General features: G+C 40.6%; 1 protein-coding gene across 2 annotated transcripts in view; it reads left to right on the top strand.

Annotated features, from left to right (window-relative positions):
• arfgef2 (ADP-ribosylation factor guanine nucleotide-exchange factor 2 (brefeldin A-inhibited)) overlaps nt 1-19,892 on the top strand; it is a 34,571-nt gene that overhangs the window by 8,118 nt on the left and 6,561 nt on the right. For both annotated transcript variants that reach the window (XM_011619481.2, XM_011619482.2), the window contains 27 exons: nt 967-1,082; nt 1,844-1,977; nt 2,157-2,391; nt 2,668-2,767; nt 2,870-3,009; nt 3,213-3,321; nt 5,347-5,536; nt 7,049-7,160; nt 7,258-7,463; nt 7,580-7,664; nt 7,780-7,951; nt 8,066-8,217; nt 8,331-8,459; nt 8,597-8,755; nt 10,096-10,243; nt 10,831-10,927; nt 11,004-11,044; nt 11,129-11,298; nt 12,752-12,903; nt 13,111-13,283; nt 13,745-13,905; nt 14,027-14,157; nt 16,361-16,490; nt 16,662-16,797; nt 17,156-17,294; nt 17,411-17,468; nt 17,597-17,705. In XM_011619481.2, coding sequence (XP_011617783.2) covers nt 967-1,082; nt 1,844-1,977; nt 2,157-2,391; nt 2,668-2,767; nt 2,870-3,009; nt 3,213-3,321; nt 5,347-5,536; nt 7,049-7,160; nt 7,258-7,463; nt 7,580-7,664; nt 7,780-7,951; nt 8,066-8,217; nt 8,331-8,459; nt 8,597-8,755; nt 10,096-10,243; nt 10,831-10,927; nt 11,004-11,044; nt 11,129-11,298; nt 12,752-12,903; nt 13,111-13,283; nt 13,745-13,905; nt 14,027-14,157; nt 16,361-16,490; nt 16,662-16,797; nt 17,156-17,294; nt 17,411-17,468; nt 17,597-17,705 — 3,684 coding nt within the window. The remainder of the gene's footprint in view (nt 1-966; nt 1,083-1,843; nt 1,978-2,156; nt 2,392-2,667; nt 2,768-2,869; nt 3,010-3,212; nt 3,322-5,346; nt 5,537-7,048; nt 7,161-7,257; nt 7,464-7,579; nt 7,665-7,779; nt 7,952-8,065; nt 8,218-8,330; nt 8,460-8,596; nt 8,756-10,095; nt 10,244-10,830; nt 10,928-11,003; nt 11,045-11,128; nt 11,299-12,751; nt 12,904-13,110; nt 13,284-13,744; nt 13,906-14,026; nt 14,158-16,360; nt 16,491-16,661; nt 16,798-17,155; nt 17,295-17,410; nt 17,469-17,596; nt 17,706-19,892) is intronic.

The raw sequence follows: 19,892 nt of genomic DNA, 5'->3' as shown, positions 1-19,892 counted from the left end.
AGTTAGCTGACAACACGGGAAGTTTACTTACTGATCTCACGACAAGCCGTTTGACGGACCGTTGTTTTGCACATGCGCACATCGGCCGCTGTTTTCAACAGCAGTATATGGCAACCCCACTTGAACAGTGTCTCTGCCTCATCTGTGTTGCCTATGCGTTTGATAGTAAAATAAATAGATAGACATAAACATGTATGTTTGGCACTTTCCCATTATAATTACTGCAAACCGGCTTTCTTGTCGCCAGTGACAGTCGTCGGTTCGCGCATCCACAAAGGAGTCTAACGAAGCATTTTTTTTTATGATTAACGATTTGTCTGTGAGCCAGATGCAGCCATCAAAAGAGCCATATCTGGCTCGCGAGCCATAGATTTCCCGACCTCTGCTCTACACTATGCCAGCCACCTTGCCTTGCCTGCTAACATCTTGCACCCTGCTGTGATGTGCTGGACTGTCTCAGGGGCATCTCCACACAGTCTGCACCTGGGGTCTTGTCTGGTATGGTAGACCCTGGCCTCTATTGCTCTGGTGCTCAGGGCCTGTTCTTGTGCAGCCATGATTAGTGCCTCTGTGCTGTCTTTCAGCCCGGCCATTGCCAGCCACTGGTAGGTTTTCTCGATATCCGAATAACATCCCGATGTGTTTGCTGTAGATCCTAGTGAGGTGAATCAGGGAGTCAATGCCAAGAACGAGCCTGACGAACGCTGCCTGCTAGCGTGTATTTAGCAATGTAATCACATTGTTTTTTTTGATCAATCCTCATCCACAAATCCATCAAAGTTCTCATCTTCTGTATCCGAAATAAACAGAATGAATCCAAAATGGCTTTTGCGAAAGCTGGCAAGCCAAAAAGCATTTACAGATTTTGGAACTCCATTTTGGAGAAAATTCAAGACTTTTAAGTTTGCCTTAAAGTTGCGAAAATACGGTATATAAAAATATCTACTGTGGTCTTTTCTTATGTAGATGAACAGCTTCCTCACCTGACCGATGAAAGAAAACAGGTTCCCCCTTCGAGAACAGGAACTGTGCAGATAAATGACATCACTGATCAGGCTTCTGTTTCTTCCACAGAGATGCTGGTGAGCAATTTTGTTTTTGCACCTGTAGAAACATTTTAAAATTTTAACACTAGCCACAGGGCCTGTACAATTCTGTACAATTATCCATCTTCCTGTTGTTCTAAAAGGCCTTTCTGTGGCCCCCCCTGTCTATTATGTGACATAATGCATCAGCCAGAAAAGGGGGTCCAAATTCCTCATCATCATCATGCTCCATGTTTAGAATCTCCATTGGGCAAGCATTTTGCCATTGTACACATGATACACATGACTGTCAGTGGGTCCACAGACCAGTCCCAGAAAAAATAACTAACATAGGGAGAGCCCATCCCAGAGTCCTCGGGTTCTGCTTACTGACTTGATATGTGTCATTGGGAGTGATACTTGTATTCCTTCCATTGCAGATGGTTTAGCCACATTTCTTTAGGCTTAGTGAAAGTCTTGCTTCAGGACTTCATCAGGCCAACAAGGACCATAGTTATTTTCAACAGTTAAAGAAGATGTTTCTATTTTATCATTTGACAGTATACTATATACAAGGTAAATGGGTGATTGAAGTAATATTTTCAGTTGTTAGTTATCACTAAAAGCCTTACGCCACTCATCAGAAGGCAAACTGTATTTTTTTCTGATTTAATTAGTAAGTATGAATGGCTTCTTTCCACACAACATAGATCTTATAAAAAGTGTACACATTGGATAAATAAATACTTAATGTGAAAATGTCCCCATTAGAGTATTTATTTTTTTATAGTAAGCCTTGCCTTCTTCAATTGTGTCAGGATGCAGATGCCCTGCAGGAGCCACAGAACACTGCAAGTTTCTGTCACATCCTGCAGAAGGATGCCTTTTTGGTGTTCCGCTCACTCTGCAAGCTCTCCATGAAGCCTCTTGCTGATGGACCTCCAGACCCAAAGTAGGTCTTGTTTCACTTCAACCTGCCTTTTTAAACGAAATAATTCAATTAGAAAAATCTATTGAGACCTTAATGAAATGTGGCAGTATATGGATTGTTACTCTGTGTGTGTGTGTGCGTGTGTGCGTGCGTGTGTGTGCGTGTATTTGAGATGCTCATTGATTTCTTCTCCATTTCAGGTCCCATGAGTTGCGGTCTAAGATTATTTCCCTTCAACTGCTGCTTTCCTTGCTGCAGGGTGCCGGCCCAGTGTTCCGTGCTCATGATATGTTTGCCAACGCCATCAAGCAATATCTCTGCGTAGCATTGTCCAAAAATGGTGTTTCCTCTGTGCCTGAGGTTTTTGAGCTCTCGTTGGCCATCTTCCTGACCTTGCTGTCCCACTTTAAGATTCATCTCAAGATGCAGATTGAGGTACACAGTAAAAGCATTAATGACTTTAATGCAATTGAATAGTTTTAATTTACAAATGCCAAATAGTTTTCATTTTTTTGCAGTTCTTTTTTCATCCTTTTTTGATGTCTGAACGTTTGTTTTTTAAATGTATTTTTGTACTTTAACAATACCTAGGACAATAAAATCAATCGTAACATCAATCATTTTTATATGAATTGTACCTGAATAATGTTAATATGTTCATGAAAATAATAAAAATGCTGTGTTACATTATTTCCACTTTTCTACCTTAAGGTTTTTTTCAGGGAGATATTTTTAACCATTCTGGAGACGTCAACAAGCTCTTTTGAACACAAGTGGATGGTCATTCAAACGCTAACACGCATTTGTGCAGGTACTCGTGCTTTCTCATCTCAAATTTGAGGAATTACAATGAATTATTACTTTTGTCGAGGAATATAAGTTACTGTTTCTGATCAAACTATTTTCCTTCAAGATGCCCAGTGTGTTGTTGACATCTATGTGAACTATGATTGTCACTTGAATGCTGCCAACATCTTTGAACGACTTGTCAATGACCTGTCAAAGATTGCTCAAGGCAGAAGTGGTCAGGAATTGGGAATGACTTCTTTGCAGGTACACTTAAAGACTCAATGCTCCACACAACAAGAACACTTGTTGCTCACATACATTTGTTGACAGCATATACTGTAGCGTCACATAGACAAGAACCTATATAGGACTGCAAGTCTTTGGGTTGAAGGTTAAGCATATTTTCAAAATAAGTGTTTCTTTTTATGTGGTTTCTGTTTACAACAACCTTTAAATGTATTTATCAGGAGCTGAGTCTTCGTAAAAAGGGGTTGGAGTGTCTAGTGTCAATCCTCAAATGTATGGTGGAATGGAGCAAAGACATGTATGTAAATCCACATCTTCAATCAAACCTAGGTAAGTGCGTGTAAATCTCTCTCTCCCATTCGTATATGTGATATAGAATAGAAAGTTAGACGTTCTTTTTTTATTAGTTATTGTCATTTTGACATTATATGATATGATATACCCGAAATTCTATTCTGTAAGCCGCTACTTTTCCCCCACGCTTTGACCTCTGCAGCTTTATGAGCGATGTGGCTTATTTATGGATTTTTATGACACTTCTCAATCGCCCCACTGGGATAAAGTTTTCTGAATTTGAATGGACATTTACGGCCACCAGGGGGCCCTCAAGCAGCACAAGAGCAAGACAGGTTGAAGAGATGCTAATGCACCTAGGAAGATGCTAGTTTACTTGTGTTGAACAGTCTTTTTCCGCTCACACCCTCGTCATGGGTAACACACGAAGAAATGCTAATGAGGCGGCTTTTAAGTTAAAGCTAACGAACAACAGCTGGTCGACTCATTATTTTTTAACAGGCATGTTACTGTAATGTCATTTTACTCCTGCATTACTGCCATGTTTAGTAATTAAACATTTAAAATCATCTTTTTGTGGACCATAAAGATCTCATGGTTCAACGTGGCCACCCATGGCTTATAGTCAGGTGTGGAATTTATGATGCTCTCCTCCTGTGAAATCAATTTAAATCAGTAGAGATTCTTTTGACAGAAATGCTGAAATGTGTAATATAGATATTAATAATATATGCCATGTGTAATAATATATGCAATTATCACAATAGACAAATAATCATTACATAAGTAATAACAAAATCACAATTACATCCGAGTGCCTTCTAACATGGGTGGACGTCCAGTTTACTGCCCAAAATGTGACGTACGTGAAAACCCTCTGTTAAATCGGGAGTAGGAGGGCAGTCAGGGGTTTTTGTACTCTGCAGGCCTTTCCTGTCAGCATCAGTGCAACTGGAGGTCTGGGGGTATGCCGACATGAGCGGGTGGGGGAACAGTGGTCCCCAACCACCGGGCCGTGGACCGGTACCGGTCTGTGGATCGATTGGGCCGCACAAGAAATAAATCAATAATTCCATTTTATGTATTAGCTGAGTCTGAACGATATTTTATTTTGAAAAACCTTTTGAGAAATGACCGCATTCTCTCAGTTACATCTTACACAACAAAATTGAAAAGAAACAGACACCTTTGAAAAATGTCTTTGCAAAAAAGAAAAGGCCAAATCAAGAGATGGGAGAAGAGCCCACTTCCAAGAAAAAGAAAGCTTTTAACAGACAATATCAGGAGTTCTACTTGAAATATGGATTTATCCCGGGAGGTGATTCCCGCACACCAAGCCCGCTCTAGGTAATTTGCAGTGACCAGCTCGCTAATGAGGCAATGAAGCCTTCAAAACTACTTCGCCACTTGGAGACCCAGCACCCTAGTTTAAAAGACAAGCCCCTGGAGTATTTTGAAAGAAAAAAACAGGAACACGATGGGCAGAAGTAATTATTGAGGGCCATCACATCAGTAAATGTGAACGCACTGAGAGCATCGTACCTGGTGCTCCAGTATTCTGGATTAAAGTCATGGCAGAATACCCTGAAATCGCCACCACAGAACTGAAAACCCGGTTGCCATTTCCGATAATCTGTCTGTGTGACAGCAACTAAGACAAAACAATGGAGTAGACTGGGCATAAGCGACACACTTGGGGTGTCATTGTCTCCCATCACTCCCAGATGGGACCGTTTCATTGCAGAGAAACAAGCTCAGGGCTCCCATTGATTTGTCATTATGGTGAGTTAGAATTTTCATGAAAAGAAAATGCTCTTTATATTTGTCTTTGTAGCGTATCTGTAGCTTACTTTGAAGGGATGTTTAAACGTTATCGTAGTGAGTAGGAGAAAGTAGCGCTTGTGAGTCTTAGCGGGCACACTTATCTGACAGTTCAACCCCCCGCGGGCCGCAGTAAAGCGCTGATTTACCTAAAAAGGTTGGGGACCACTGCACTAAAAGTATTATGACTGATGGGTTTAAGTGTGATGATAACGTCTTCCTTTATTTTGGGTATTGCAGGTCAGGAGAATCTCTCAAACACTGAGGGAGGAGCACTGAGACTTCCAGATCAGCTGGCAGGGCGTCGAGACAGTGTCAGCTCTCTGGACTCAACCATGTCCTCCAGTCTCCCTGCGTCCCAGACGGACCTTCCAGAACAGTATGAGGTCATTAAACAACAGAAGGACATCATTGAACATGGCATTGAACTGTGAGGCCCTTTTCATTCCTTTGTCGTATGAATGAACACTTTGAGCAAAAGTAACTTTATGGTAGCTTTTGGAGAAATCATTTATATGATAAACCATAATATATGGCTACACAATAATTGCAATGTTATTGTCAAGTTTAGTAATTGTAATTGTAAATGACTCTATTCAGTCTCTTTCCTCAAGTGAGGAAAAAATGGTATTTTGCTTTCTATAATTGATTAAAACTCTAAATTAGTTCAATAATTTCAGAATTTTAAGTTAAACAAAAAGTCAACAAAAACTTTGCTTGTTCAAACTCACAGTTGATTGGATATTTTTTTTATTTTTTTTTATTATTGTGCCTTTTCTTTCACCAAAAGTGATTTAGCCTTGAAATCCCATGGTGTGACAACATTTGTTCATCTTGATTCATTTGCACCTCTTGACCTCATCAAGTCTGTCTTTGCTTGATTTCTCTTTCTTTTTTGGGATATTTGTGAAAAATGTGGCTTTTTTTTGTTCTGACTTCAAAACCACATTTTTCTGTCTTGTTGGTATTTACGGTATTCTAATTCTGAGCATTGAAACAAAAGTCTAAGAGCTGTATGAAAACATTTTTGAAAACTTGATTCCAAAATTGATTTGCACATTTGATTTAGTCTGTGATTTTCTGTTAACCACTGCGTTTTCTGCCATTCCTGGGCAAAAGGTATCGACCTTGGACAGCTCACCAATTCAGCATTTACTTACAATCTCAGTCTTTCAGACCTTAACAATACATGTATGTTTTTGGATTGTGGCGGGGGGAAAAAACCATTCACCCTGAGGCAATCTCTGTTAACTTGTGGCTTTATTCAATAGTAAAAATAGGTTTGAAGAGGGGAACATATCATTGCAACCGTACAACTGTTGACAGCAATGCATAATTGCATCTAGACATTACTTTAACATTCTCTTCAAGCCGAAGTCCAGTTTGGAAACTGAATCTTGAATTTTTGGTAAATTGCTGAGGAAGAAAGGACGTCAACAGTTTGGTGTGATACATGCAGCGTTGTTTTAAAATATACAGACTATAATTCAAATTTAAACAAGTAGATGGGAAAAACAAATGGGAAAGTTTAGACAAACTAATGAGAAGAGCTAATATCCTGATTATTCTACCGAGGTTTAGCCTTGAGCCGGCGACTTGTGTGTGGCGTACCCTGTACAAAATGGCACCACGGTGCCTGTGCCTGCTTTAGCTGTGTGTTAGCTGTGTGTTTATTGTAGGTAGCATCTCTTGACCAGTTGACAACTAAATCTTTGAAAAAAGAAGAGAAAAACAAATGAAAATGAAATAATGCAAGAGGAAATAAATGATTAAAAAAGGTGAGATAAATAAAAGCAGTATATAACTAAGTAGGGAAACAAGTTCCTAACTAAACTGATTGCAAGACATATGCAAATTTCAGCATTGAAGTTCACTTTGATCATTTTTTCATCATTCAGGAAGAGCAGCATTACAATTATTGCTATTTCTTGTCACTCCACAGCTTCAACAAGAAGCCAAAGCGTGGTATTCAGTATCTCCAGGACCAGAGCATGCTGGGTGTCACGGCTGAAGATATTGCCCAGTTCCTACACCAAGAGGAGAGACTGGACACTGTTAGTAGCTTAATGATCAAGCATGTGCAATCCCTAAATTCTGAAGCATGTTACATGTTTTTCTTGACTTACCCTGGCCACTATCTCTGTATCACAGACACAGGTCGGAGAGTTCCTCAGCGAGAATTTCAAATTCAACAAAGAAGTGATGTACTGTTATGTGGATCAGTTAGATTTTTGTGGGTGGGATTTTGTCTCTGCATTGAGAACCTTCTTGGAAGGCTTTAGGTTGCCTGGTGAGGCACAGAAGATTGACAGGCTAATGGAAAAGTTTGCTGCTCGATTTCTTGAATGCAATCAGGGGTAAGTACCGCTTCATAATTACTCCGCTATTTTTATGTTTCTATTTTTAATGTTCACATTTTCAGACCAAACAAACACAAGATGCTCATTGTTGCCTTGTTTGTCATTTTTTACAGACAGACTTTGTTTGCTAGTGCAGACACCGCCTATGTGCTAGCATACTCTATCATTATGCTCACCACGGATCTGCACAGCCCTCAGGTTAGTCCGTTATCATCATTTGGTCCTCGTCTTTTCAATTGAAAGAAAACACATTTTGTAACCACAGTTGAAAATGTGTTCTACCAAATTCCTCCCTTATTTTCTGTTGATGTAGGTGAAGAACAAAATGACAAAGGAGCAGTACATTAAGATGAACCGTGGTATCAATGACAGTAAGGACCTGCCTGAAGAGTATTTGTCTGCCATATATGATGAGATTGCAGGCAAGAAGATTGCAATAAAGGAGAGCAAAGAGTTCTCAATCATGCCAAAGTCAACCAAGCAAAGTAAGCACATGTTTGTCTGTTAACGGTGCTTCACTTTTAAGAATACGTCACACATTAGCTGGAGGGGAAAAAAAAACGCTTTTCACTGAAATATTTGTGACCCACTCTTCCCAGGTGTAGCCAATGAGAAACAGCGTCGTCTCCTGTATAACATGGAGATGGAGCAGATGGCAAAGACTGCCAAAGCTCTGATGGAGGCTGTCAGCCATGCTCAGGCTCCATTCTTTAGTGCTACTCACCTGGAGCATGTCAGGCCCATGTTCAAGGTGTGACTAAATTCACCTACTTTTCATATGGATTTTAGCCAAACAGCTAATGGTGAAAAAAATGAAATCCAGTTTTTTGAAATGCACCTCAGATTGTTGTGCATGTGTTACAGTTGGCATGGACCCCCTTGCTCGCAGCATTCAGTGTGGGACTACAGGACTGTGATGACCTTGAGGTAGCCTCCCTGTGTCTAGAGGGCATCCGATGTGCCATCAGAATAGCTTGCATCTTCAACATGCAGGTCTGTGGACCTTTACTCCTGAACCAATATCATGATCCTTCTCAGCTTGTGTATGAAATTGACCACATCAGTAATGTAAGAGTTTGTTATTGGTGTGCTCTTGTGAACGTTCTTGAAAACAACCTTACTCTTTGTAGCTAGAGCGAGATGCCTATGTCCAAGCACTGGCGAGATTCACCTTACTCACTGCCTGCTCCAGCATCACAGAGATGAAGCAGAAGAACATCGACACTATCAAGACACTCATCACTGTGGCTCACACTGATGGGAACTACCTGGGCAATTCCTGGCATGAGGTATTATTGAGTCATAGGGAAAATAGGCAGGTTACACTCCTGTGTAAATTTGCACAAATTTGTATTTTACACATTTGAATCTTAAGAAGGTTGCAAACAGAACTTCAAAATGGCAAAAGAAGAAACAGGAGTGAGTCAGAAATTTATTGAAAGCAAAAATTAAAAGGAAAAAGTTAAAGACCAAAATATGCTTTTAATAAATTTTGTCATCCTTTTGCATTTTGAAGTTGTATTTTAGATCGAACAGTGCAAAATGCAATTTCTTTTTGAATTTGTAACTGGTCTTTAGATTTTGATCAATATATAAACAAAAGGGTGATGTTCTTTGTCATGGTTTGAGAGTTAATAAAATTTAGCAATTAAGCTTTGCTGCTAGACTCATAAATTCAAAATAAATAGATATCTGTAGTCTACATTTCAAAGTTTAAATTTGGGGTATAATAGGCTTCCACTAGTATTTAACACTCATTCTTCCCAGAGAGAATTTCCTCATCAGCGATTACTTGGTTTTATTATTGCAAGTCTGATTGAGCAACCTTGGTGTTAGTTTTAATCAGGATATAATCTTTAATTTAAGAACTAAACTGTTATCTTGGAACACTTTTCAAATAGTTTTCCCAGCTTCTATTTTGCCCATCGCAGCAATCTGGCACAGTGCAGCCTGAGCGGGTTGGGAAAATGGGAGCAAATAAAACATCGGCAACTATTTATTGTTTTTTGGGGGGGGGGGTCATTTTTAAAAGGTGCTAAAGGGCCCGCACTTTCAAAATATTATATGCAAATCTCAAAGAAAATAAATCCGAGACACAATAAATAATCTGTCAGGTTGACATTTGAGTGGAAAAAAGGAAAAGGAACACAAATCCGAATGGAGAATTTGTAGTCAGGAAATTTTTTAAAGTCATCTTGGGCTTGTTTTAAAAAGTGGTAATATCATGCGATGGTACATGAATTCCTTCACTGCTGCCTTTGGGATTGCACGTGAAGACAGGCAGCGAAGCTGGACCGGAACACAATCGCATCCAGTGTATTTTCGGTGTAAGGATAGAAAAAAATCCTGTTTGTTTGATCTTGCTTCATGCCGTTGGTAATTTAACATTATTATATACTAACACATAGTCATTTTAATTAGTCATTGTCTTAGCTTTGCTTGGAAGACCTAAGATGCCAGACTGCTCACCATATTGAATTTGACTCTGCACATCACGCCGTAGCTTTTCTGTTAGCATATGATTTACATAAAGCTTGTCCTGAGCTCATTAATCATTTTTAGGAGACTCAATGAAGTGCTTGATGGAACTCTTTTTTTGTTTGTTTTGTTTTTTCTTTCTGTATTATAGATTTTGAGGTGTATCAGTCAACTAGAGCTTGCCCAATTGATTGGAACAGGGGTAAAACCCCGCTATAGCTCAGGAGTGGTCCGGGAAAAAGAGCTCAACATCAAGGGATTACCTGCAGGTGTAGAGGAGTTCATGCCTCTTGGACTGGGTGAGAGAAATATATCATTTATTTTTATACTTTCAGGTTAACCCTGGATATAATTACCGTAAATTATGTATGTACTGTATGACTTCTTCAATCGCAAAGTTTTCTGCATTTGAATGGGCATTTACGGCCACCAAAGGATGCTCGCGCAGCACAAGAGCAAGACACTTTGAAGAGATGCTAATGCACCTAGGAAGATGCTAGTTTACTTGTGTTGACCAGTCTTTTTCCGCTTCATGTTCACACCCTCGTCATGGGTAACACATGAAGAAATGCTGATGATGCAGCTTTTATGTTAAAGCTAAGGATCAACAGCTGGTTGGCTCATTATTTTTTAACAGACGTGTTACTGTAATGTCATTTTACTCCTGCGTTACTGCCATGTTTAGTAATTAAACATTTAAAATCATCTTTCTGTGGACCATAAAGATCTCATGGTTCAACGTGGCCACCTGCGGCTTATAGTCAGGTGTTGGGTGTATTGATTTCTTTTGTGTATTTTTGTGTACAAGATTTTGCTTGTAGATTTGGGAACTTTAAAGCTAAAGACAGGATACCTTGTATTCACTTAGAGTCTTTATGTTTTTGAGGGAATATGGTTGGAAATCAAGAAAAAAGGCAAATGGTGCACATCCAGGAGTCTGTTGGAGAAACCAGCTCTCAAAGTGTAGTTGTAGCTGTGGACAGGTAAAAACTAAATCACACTGCAGATCAAGTAAACTTGCTACAGGACAATATGTCAACCCAATAATCCTATGTTCAGGATCTTCACGGGTTCCACCAGACTTGATGGAAACGCAATAGGTGAGTGTGATATTATTTTACTAACTCCATGTTCCTCAACAGGAAAGGAAAGGTATTAATCTTGCATTGCATTTTCATTCCTAGTGGATTTTGTGCGTTGGCTGTGTGCGGTGTCTATGGATGAGCTGGCCTCAGCACATCAGCCAAGGATGTTTAGCCTCCAAAAAATCGTAGAGATCTCCTACTACAACATGAACCGGATCAGGCTGCAGTGGTCTCGCATTTGGCAGGTCATAGGAGACCACTTCAACAAGGTGGGTACTTCAGAGGTGACAAGGATTGAATCTTAAATTGTCAAATAGAACACCCCCATGCTTACTCATCACACACACACACACACACACGCACCCTTCGTCAACCTTTAAGTAAACCCTATTTTTTTATTATTCGAAAAGATCTTACTTTAAAACTATTGTCTTCTTTCCCATAAATTTAGCATATTTTCTTTTATATTATTTTACAACACTAGACATGTAATGCCTAAGTGTAGTAAAAATAAAGTGTGTTAAAAATATTGTACATTACAGGTAGGAGTCTGTAAAGTAGCATATAATTCTGCATAAAATGGTGTACAATATATTATTGCACATGATAGTTTGAATTGATATGGTAATGAGTGCAGATGGAAGAGATGGTAGTGAAGAAGTGCACAAAGATGTCAACGACTGGTTGATTGGTCAAGATCAGGAGTTGTGGTTGCTATACAGTGTGACAGCAGGTGGTAGGACTGACCTGTGGTATGTGCTGAAGCATCCTCAGAATAATCACCGCTCAAATCAAGCTCAGCTCATCCTCATCATTTATGCAGTTTTTGTTTACATCTGACTCTTTTATCTCCAACCTCTAGGCCTATTCACTTAAACCTGTGCTTTTCACATGTTGCCTATCTAGATTTTTATGCCTATTTCTCCTGCTGCCGAACACTCAATGATATTGGGTTTCTGCAAGTTATGGGTCGGGATGAACTAAATTACAGTATCAAGGTGGAATCTCTGTCACACCCGTTCAGACTACTTGGTGTTAATTGGTGAAAAAAGTTGATTTTTCTCAGCTATAATAAATGTATATGGGTCTTTGCACTTCATTTTTTGTGGGCTTATGGTCAGATCAAATGAAATTGGAGATTGTCATCACATTTGCTGGATTCTGGGATTTTCTACAAGCAGATACCAAACTAATGGATAAAAGCTCTCACTCCTGCCTACATAAATGGATTGTTCTGCTTTAGAAACTTGCTCAAACTAGTCAACACTAGGCGTCCCATGAGGTCCAAAGCCCCTTTTCCTTTTAGTAAGGTCACCCTTATTTTAATTAAATTCATTTTGAACCCTTCTTTTATCCAGTTTCTAGATCATATTTGTTTTTTGATTTGGTATTTGGTTTATTTCTTTGCTTTTATGTTGCGTCTATAATTCTGATCCAGTTCTGATTCCACATAAACTTACATGATGCCAGATGTCTACATGTCTAGAGACTGAGGCAATTACAAGTTGCCATTTGCAATCATTTGGGAAGTGCAATAGATTTGTGAATTTAGTGCAACGGTAAATGTTGTTCATTGTACTTGGTGTTTGGTTAAGTGATCGCTGCTGATTTTCTAAGGCAAATTGCTCTCTGGGGACAATAACATTTCTTTTTGTATTTATTTGATTTGAGTGGAGTTAACAGCTAGTTTCACTTCAGCCATGTTATTGCATCTTGTTGCAGGTGGGCTGTAATCCCAATGAAGATGTAGCAATCTTTGCTGTGGATTCACTCAGGCAGCTTTCCATGAAGTTCTTGGAGAAAGGAGAGCTGGCCAACTTCCGCTTTCAAAAAGACTTCCTCAGGCCTTTTGAGCACATTGTTAAGAAGAACAGGTAAAAAGACCTGGCAATATTCAATTAATGGCAATTATGAGCAAGACAAAAGCCGTAAGGTTTTTTTCTTTTTTTAAGTACAATGTACAGGAAAGGGTTAAATTCCATTATAGTTACACATTATTATTGTGGTTATATAGAAATGTTCTTCCTGGTTTTGCAACTGTCAGAGGAACCCTTTCTACCATCATGCGTATGCTCCCGTAGGTCTCCCACTATAAGAGATATGGTGATCAGGTGTGTGGCGCAGATGGTAAACTCGCAGGCTTCCAACATCAGGTCAGGTTGGAAGAACATATTTTCAGTGTTTCATCAAGCAGCGTCCGACCATGATGAGACAATAGTTGAGCTGGCCTTCCAGACCACTGGGCATATCGTCAGTAAGTACCACCCTGTCCTTTTTTTCCCATCAAATCTGAATTACCTCTGCCACGGAAGTCATGTGACAGCCGGATTACGTCTATCCTGCCTATCTGCCCGTCGACAGAATAACTCAAAAAGTTCTGAATTAATTTTAATGAAATTCTCAGAAAATCTTGACAGTGGGCTAAGGGACAGCTCAGACAATTTTGGTGATGTTCCTCAATCCAGAGGGACTTTGGCCTTTCAAAAATCAAAGCCGCGGACCTTTTATTATGAGCCTCCTATGTTTAGGTTAATATAACCTTGAATTATTACTGACTTAGAGTATATAAACTATACTGTGTAAGTCACAATATGTGGGGAAATTACATGTTTGGTGGAGTTCTGTGCTCTCTGAGATCTTTTTTCTATTTCAGTTTATAGCAGCTGAGCAGTTGATTTATTTTTGATTTGTACCTTTCTTGTCATTCAAACTCAGTGAACACCTTCAATGATCACTTTGCGGCTGCTATCGATTCCTTCCAAGATGTAGTAAAATGCCTGGCAGAGTTTGTGTGCAATACAGCTTTTCCCGACACCAGTATGGAGGCAATACGGCTCATACGCCAGTGTGCACGATATGTGTCACAAAGACCTCAGGTGGGACCAGCTCGTTTATACTGTTGAATCAAGTGCCCAGTTGCATGCCACATGTCCATTCTTCAATAATTAGCTTATATTCCAAATGATTGAATATATGTCCTGCTTTGTTTGTGCACAGACCTTGAGAGAATACACCAGTGATGACATGAATGTTGCTCCTGGTGATCGTGTGTGGGTCCGTGGATGGTTTCCAATCCTGTTTGAGCTCTCCTGTATCATCAGCCGCTGTAAACTAGATGTCCGCACAAGGTAGGGCAATATTTGAACAAAACGTGAAGCCCATTTTCTTCACTTGTTTAGTCTTAGTTTCTGTTTTTTTTTTTTTTTTTTTTACAAATAGCGTGAGAACATAGTTTAAATAAATTCATACTCGCCCTCAAACAAAATTCTCTCTTTGTTATTCCCAGATTTGGACAGTTGCTTGTCAGGTCTTTTGTAATCTGTGCAGATGAACTGTTTACATAGATGATACAGATTATAGTGGGTTGATCACAGATTATAGTGGGTTGTCATTCTTAAGAAAATATCCTGAATGTGTTTAGATGAGCAAATTGGGAGCTCATTTTACATATGAAACAAAGCACCCCTTGTGATCTCTGTAAACCGGGTTGAGCCAGTGAGAGCCAGAGATGGTGAGGGAGAGAAATCGGAAAATAAAAACTCTTAGCGTTTATCATGTTAACAGAAACGTATAAGAAGTAGAGGGTACCCTGGATTTGTTCCTCAAGAGAGTCTGTAAAGTTGACAATCTTCTGTTGACAGGACGAACAGAAGCCCTTAGTTCGACCCTAGGGAAGGGGTAGTCAGTAGGGGGACTCTGATTCAAGTTGAGACCTCTGGAGTCTGCATATGATTTTTCCATACACCACTTTGGTTTGTTCCATTTTACTTTGTGGACTTGAAGAGACCTAAGACCCTGGCTGCCTACCCTTTTACTTCATGTACATGAAGGCATGGGTTTTACAGCACGTGAGATGACTGGACAACTAGTTCATTGGTCTTTCTGTGGAGATTTCATGAGGGTTTGGGAATAAGCCTTGCCTATCCTCATTTCTCATTTTTAGTAACTCAGTTGGCAACGAATCACCCAATTCGTCTTTCCTGCGGACAGGATTCGTGCCTGAACATTCTTCAGTGTTCGGGTGGCTCTTTTGACCACCCCTTGATGCAGTGCCATACTTGTGCATTATTTCGAGTGAATTTGTCCACCATGATGAGCAGGTATCAGTAGTCACTCGTTCTTTGTTCCGGTCCCATGTCGCTGTAATCCATCACCAGCCTGTGTTGGTTTTCATGGCTCTTCCAAATCTTTGATGGCGTACCTTTAGATGGGCCACCACCACAGTCTTTTTAGCAGTTTCATCATGCTATCTTTGCTCTCATGGGTCACTGAATGTGCTTCTCATGGCAACATTGGAATTAGGTTCAGTGATGCTGCCAGAGTCCTGTTTCCTGCATTTCCAGAATCCATTTCACAGTTGGTTCATTTCCTTCTCTCATTTTTCAATATTCTTGATCCTTTTATTCTCCATCTTCATTCTTAAAGTGGATGCCCATGACCAGGTGTTTGGTCTCTTTTATTATCACCTTTTGGATGGCCAGAAGGTGTTTAATGCTTCCTGTATGTCCTCGGCTTACTGTATCTAGTTTTGCCCAGTGACACTTCAGCACTTTTCCTTCTCCGTGACTTTTTGACATTGACTTCTTTTCCACCACATCGAGGTGGAATCCAAAGTGTCATCTTGTGTTTCCATTCTGGCGGCAGTGTCCATTGGGTTTTTGAGTTATTCAAAGACCTCGTTGGCTTCTGGTGTCCAGTGTAGTGGTGCCGACATGTTTCTATGTTCCTCCTTAGCCATCATCTCTCAGGACTTGAGTGAGAGTGACAGTCTGGTCCACAGCCACGGCTGTAGCTGGTTTCCGTTGTGGAAAGCCCTGGATGGCCTGCTTATGAGGCTCGGTGAGGCCAGTGCCTTGTGTTGATCTTGTTCTTTCTAGAAACGTGATGTAGGCTGGCATAGCTGGATTTTGGGCTGTTTGCAGTTCCAGGTTTCATAAAATGGTTTCCCCGTTTGATATTCCAAGTTTAACTGGGACTGAAAAGTGGAAGCATCTTGGGAAAACAGCAACGTGTCCATTCAGCATAAACAATGTAAAATCAAAGTGCAGGGCAAAGTGTTGCCAACACACGTGGCCCATTAAAATGATGCTATTTGGATTGTTGCACTCCAATTTTATACTGTTTGTTTTGGACAGCATGTTGGTAGATATAAAGCTATAATTACATGTTTTAATGAAAGCAAGTAGATCATTCAAACTGGCTGGATATGGGCAAATGAAACCAAATAAACCAGACCAAGATGTTTCCAACAGCATAATATGTTTTATGGGTGGTATTTTGTCAATTGTTAGTTGCAGTTCAATTTGAGAAATGTTTGTCTGCTTTTCACAGAGGCCTCACAGTCATGTTTGAAATTATGAAGACTTATGGACACACATTTGAGAGGCATTGGTGGCAAGATCTCTTCAGGATTGTTTTCCGCATTTTTGACAATATGAAGCTCCCAGAGCAGCAGACAGAGGTCAGCCATTCTCCACTGGACGCCATTACATTTTTGGCTGTTAATTCTATTTCCAACCCACTTAAATATTTAACAGAAGACTAACTTCTAACTAACTTCTGTCATTTTGAGATACATTGCATTACTGTCAATTTGAATCATGTGTTAACCTCAAATCATGTTTACTTTCAGAAAACTGAGTGGATGACAACAACATGTAACCATGCACTCTATGCCATTTGTGATGTGTTCACCCAGTTTTATGAGCCTCTGAGTGAAATTCTGTTAGCTGACATTTTCACACAGCTACAGTGGTGTGTCAGGCAAGGTAGGTGTTTCCACTCACATGTGAGGAAGAAATAGTACCAAAAGTACTAGGTAATCACATGTGCGTGCTTGTGTGTAGATGTATGCGTGTACATACATATAAGTATAAATAAGTATATGTCTTTTCACATATACAACAGTAATGGCTATATAACGATAACAGGTGACAGTATTTATTTTTTTGAATGGAACCATTGCTCACAAAACGAATCTGAGTGAGATTTCTTGAATTACTTGATGATTAGAACCCAAATTTTCAGTTGTGAGAGATTTATTTTATGGGAAAAGATGCTTTCTCATTCTGACAGGTGAACCTTGCTTGTAACAAACATATAATTCTGTTCAAATCTGTCCCATAGACAATGAGCAGCTGGCTCGCTCAGGGACAAACTGTCTAGAAAATCTGGTTATTTTGAATGGAGAGAAATTCAATAATGAGGTCTGGAATATGACCTGTTCCTGTATGCTGGAGATCTTTCAGAGCACCAGTCCTCACACGTAAGCCCTTATTTTGTTTTTTACCCATTTGCTAAATTAAGCTCTTACACAATTACATTTAACTTTCAATATGCTTAAAGCATACGTTTTTTTATTTTTTTTATTTATCATGGTAGATTGTTGGCATGGCGACCGGCTGGGCAAGAGGAGGAAACTGTGGACGGCAAATATTTTGTAAGAAAATAACAGCTTTTAGTAAATGCAGCAGCTGGAATGCTTCATAAGATGCTTTAGGCGAATGAAATCCCCTTAATGTCACGAGGAAAGTTACTACAATTTGGTGTTTGCTGTCACATTCCCAGGATACTGATTTTGATAGCCAGTCCCAAAGTAGCTATGACAAGGCACTGTCTGAGCGGGGACCCAGCCAGATGTCCAGCGAGGATACCTGGAAGTGCAAGTCCATTACCAGTGAGTATCTGGTTCTAATTATGTCCCTGAAAATCTGCTATGTTAAAGGAATGACTAGTTTTGCTGCACATACCATTTGGTCTTTGTCCACAATAGTATACTGTAAATAATTCGAATGAGTAATTATTTACATTTACATGCCACTTTAACCTATCCCGGGTGGTATGGGTCCTGAATGCCTTAGATCAGTGATCCCCAACCCCCGGGCCGGGCCGTGGATCATTTGGTACCGGGCCGCACAGAAAGAAATAATTTCCTTTTTTTAAAAATTTTTTTTTAGAAAATTGTTTTATTTTGAAAAGTGGTCGGATTCTCTCTGTTACATCCGTCTCACTTGACGCACATCAAGGTCGCGAAACCACAAGTCACGTGATACATCCCGCTAAATTAAATCCCAAGCTAGCAAAATGAGCAAAAAAACAACTTCTTTCGAAAGTTTCTTTGCGAAGAGGAAACGGCCCAATGAAGGGACAGAAGAGGAACCTGCGCCTGCTTAAAAAGTGAAAGCTGCCTTTAACAGGCAGTATCAAGAATCCTTTTTTAAATGTGGATTCATCGCCACGGGCGATTCCCACGCACCAAGCCCGCTGTGCGTAATATGCGGTGACCAGCTTTCTAATGAGGCGATGAAGCCACTTGGAGAGCAAGCACCCCACAGCAAAAGACAAGCCTTTGGAGCATTTTCAAAGGAAAAAACGTGAACATGAAGGGCAGAAGCAGTTACTGATGGCCACCACGTCAACAAATGCGAGTGCACTGACAGCATCATATTTGGTGGCTAACCGTATTGCTAAGGCCGAGAAGCCATTCACTATTGGTGAAGACCTTATCCTACCCGCCGCCAAAGACATCTGCTGGGAATTTCTAGGAGAGGCTGCTGTTAAAAAGATTGCACAGCAGCTGTTTCAGCGAGCACAGCCACTCAGCGCATTGAGGAAATAGCAGAGGACATTGAGACACAGCTGCTGGAGAGAATTAATAATTCACCATGGTATGCGCTCCAGGTTGACGAGTCAACAGATATTGACAACAAGGCACTACTTCTTGTTTATATGCGATATCTTTATCAGGAGGATACGCACGAAGATATGTTGTGTGTACTATCGTTGCCAACTAAAACTACAGCTGCAGAACTATTCAAGTCGCTGGATGATTATGTCAGGAAAACTGAAATGGTCCCTTTGTGTCGGCATATGCACGGACGGAGCTGCTGCTATGACTGGACGGCCGTCTGGTTTACCTGCTCGGATCAAGGAGGTTGCACCTGAATGCCAGTCTACGTGTCATTCCCAGGGAAATGCTGGCTAGCCGAAAAATGCCACAGGAACTTAGCGGCGTACTGAATGATGGGGTTAAAGTTATCAGCCACATTAAAGCACACGCCCTTAACTCGCGCCTGCTGGAACAGCTTTGTGAAGAGATGGATACGGACCACAAACGCCTTCTCTTATACATGGAGATAAGATGGTTATCCCGATGGGAGATCGCTGGCCAGAGGATTTGAATTAAGAGAGCCGCTGCAGAGATTTCTCTCTGAAAAAAGGTCACCGCTAGCGCCACACTTCAGTGATAAGGAATGGATCGCAATACTGGCTTACTTGTGCGACATATTCAACCTGCTCATTGAACTGAACTTCACTTCAAGGGAAAATGACAAATGTCTTCAAGTTAGCAGATAAAGTAGCTGCATTCAAAGCCAAACTGGATTTGTGGGGACGGCGTGTGAACAGAGGCGCATTTGGCATGTTTCATACACTGGCGGGGATTTTGAAAGAGACTGAGAGCCTTCGTTCTCCCAGCTGGTGCACGAACACCTGTCCCTGCTGTCAGAGGAGTTCGAGCGCTACTTCCCAACCACAAAAGATCCACGAACTGCCAAGGAATGGAAATCGCAAATGACGGGGGCCTTAAACGTCGGTTCGAGACATCAACTCTGCCGTTGTTCCGGATTAAAGTCATGGCAGAATACCCCGAGATCACCACAACAGCACTGAAAATCCTGTTGCCATTTCCAACATCGTATCTGTGTGAAGCAGGGAAGCAGTGACGGCAACCAAAACCAAATTATGGAGCAGACTGGACCTAGGTACCACACTTCGGGTTTCATTGTCTCCCAAATCCCAAGATGGCACCGTCTCAGGGCTCCCACTGATTCAGTGCTGCTGTGAATAGCGAGGATTTTCATGC

Source organism: Takifugu rubripes, chromosome 3 (genome assembly GCF_901000725.2).
Source record: "Takifugu rubripes chromosome 3, fTakRub1.2, whole genome shotgun sequence".
Taxonomy (NCBI): Eukaryota; Metazoa; Chordata; class Actinopteri; order Tetraodontiformes; family Tetraodontidae; genus Takifugu; species Takifugu rubripes.
Note: the sequence above shows the minus strand (reverse complement) of the source record. Positions and strands in the feature narration are given on the sequence as shown.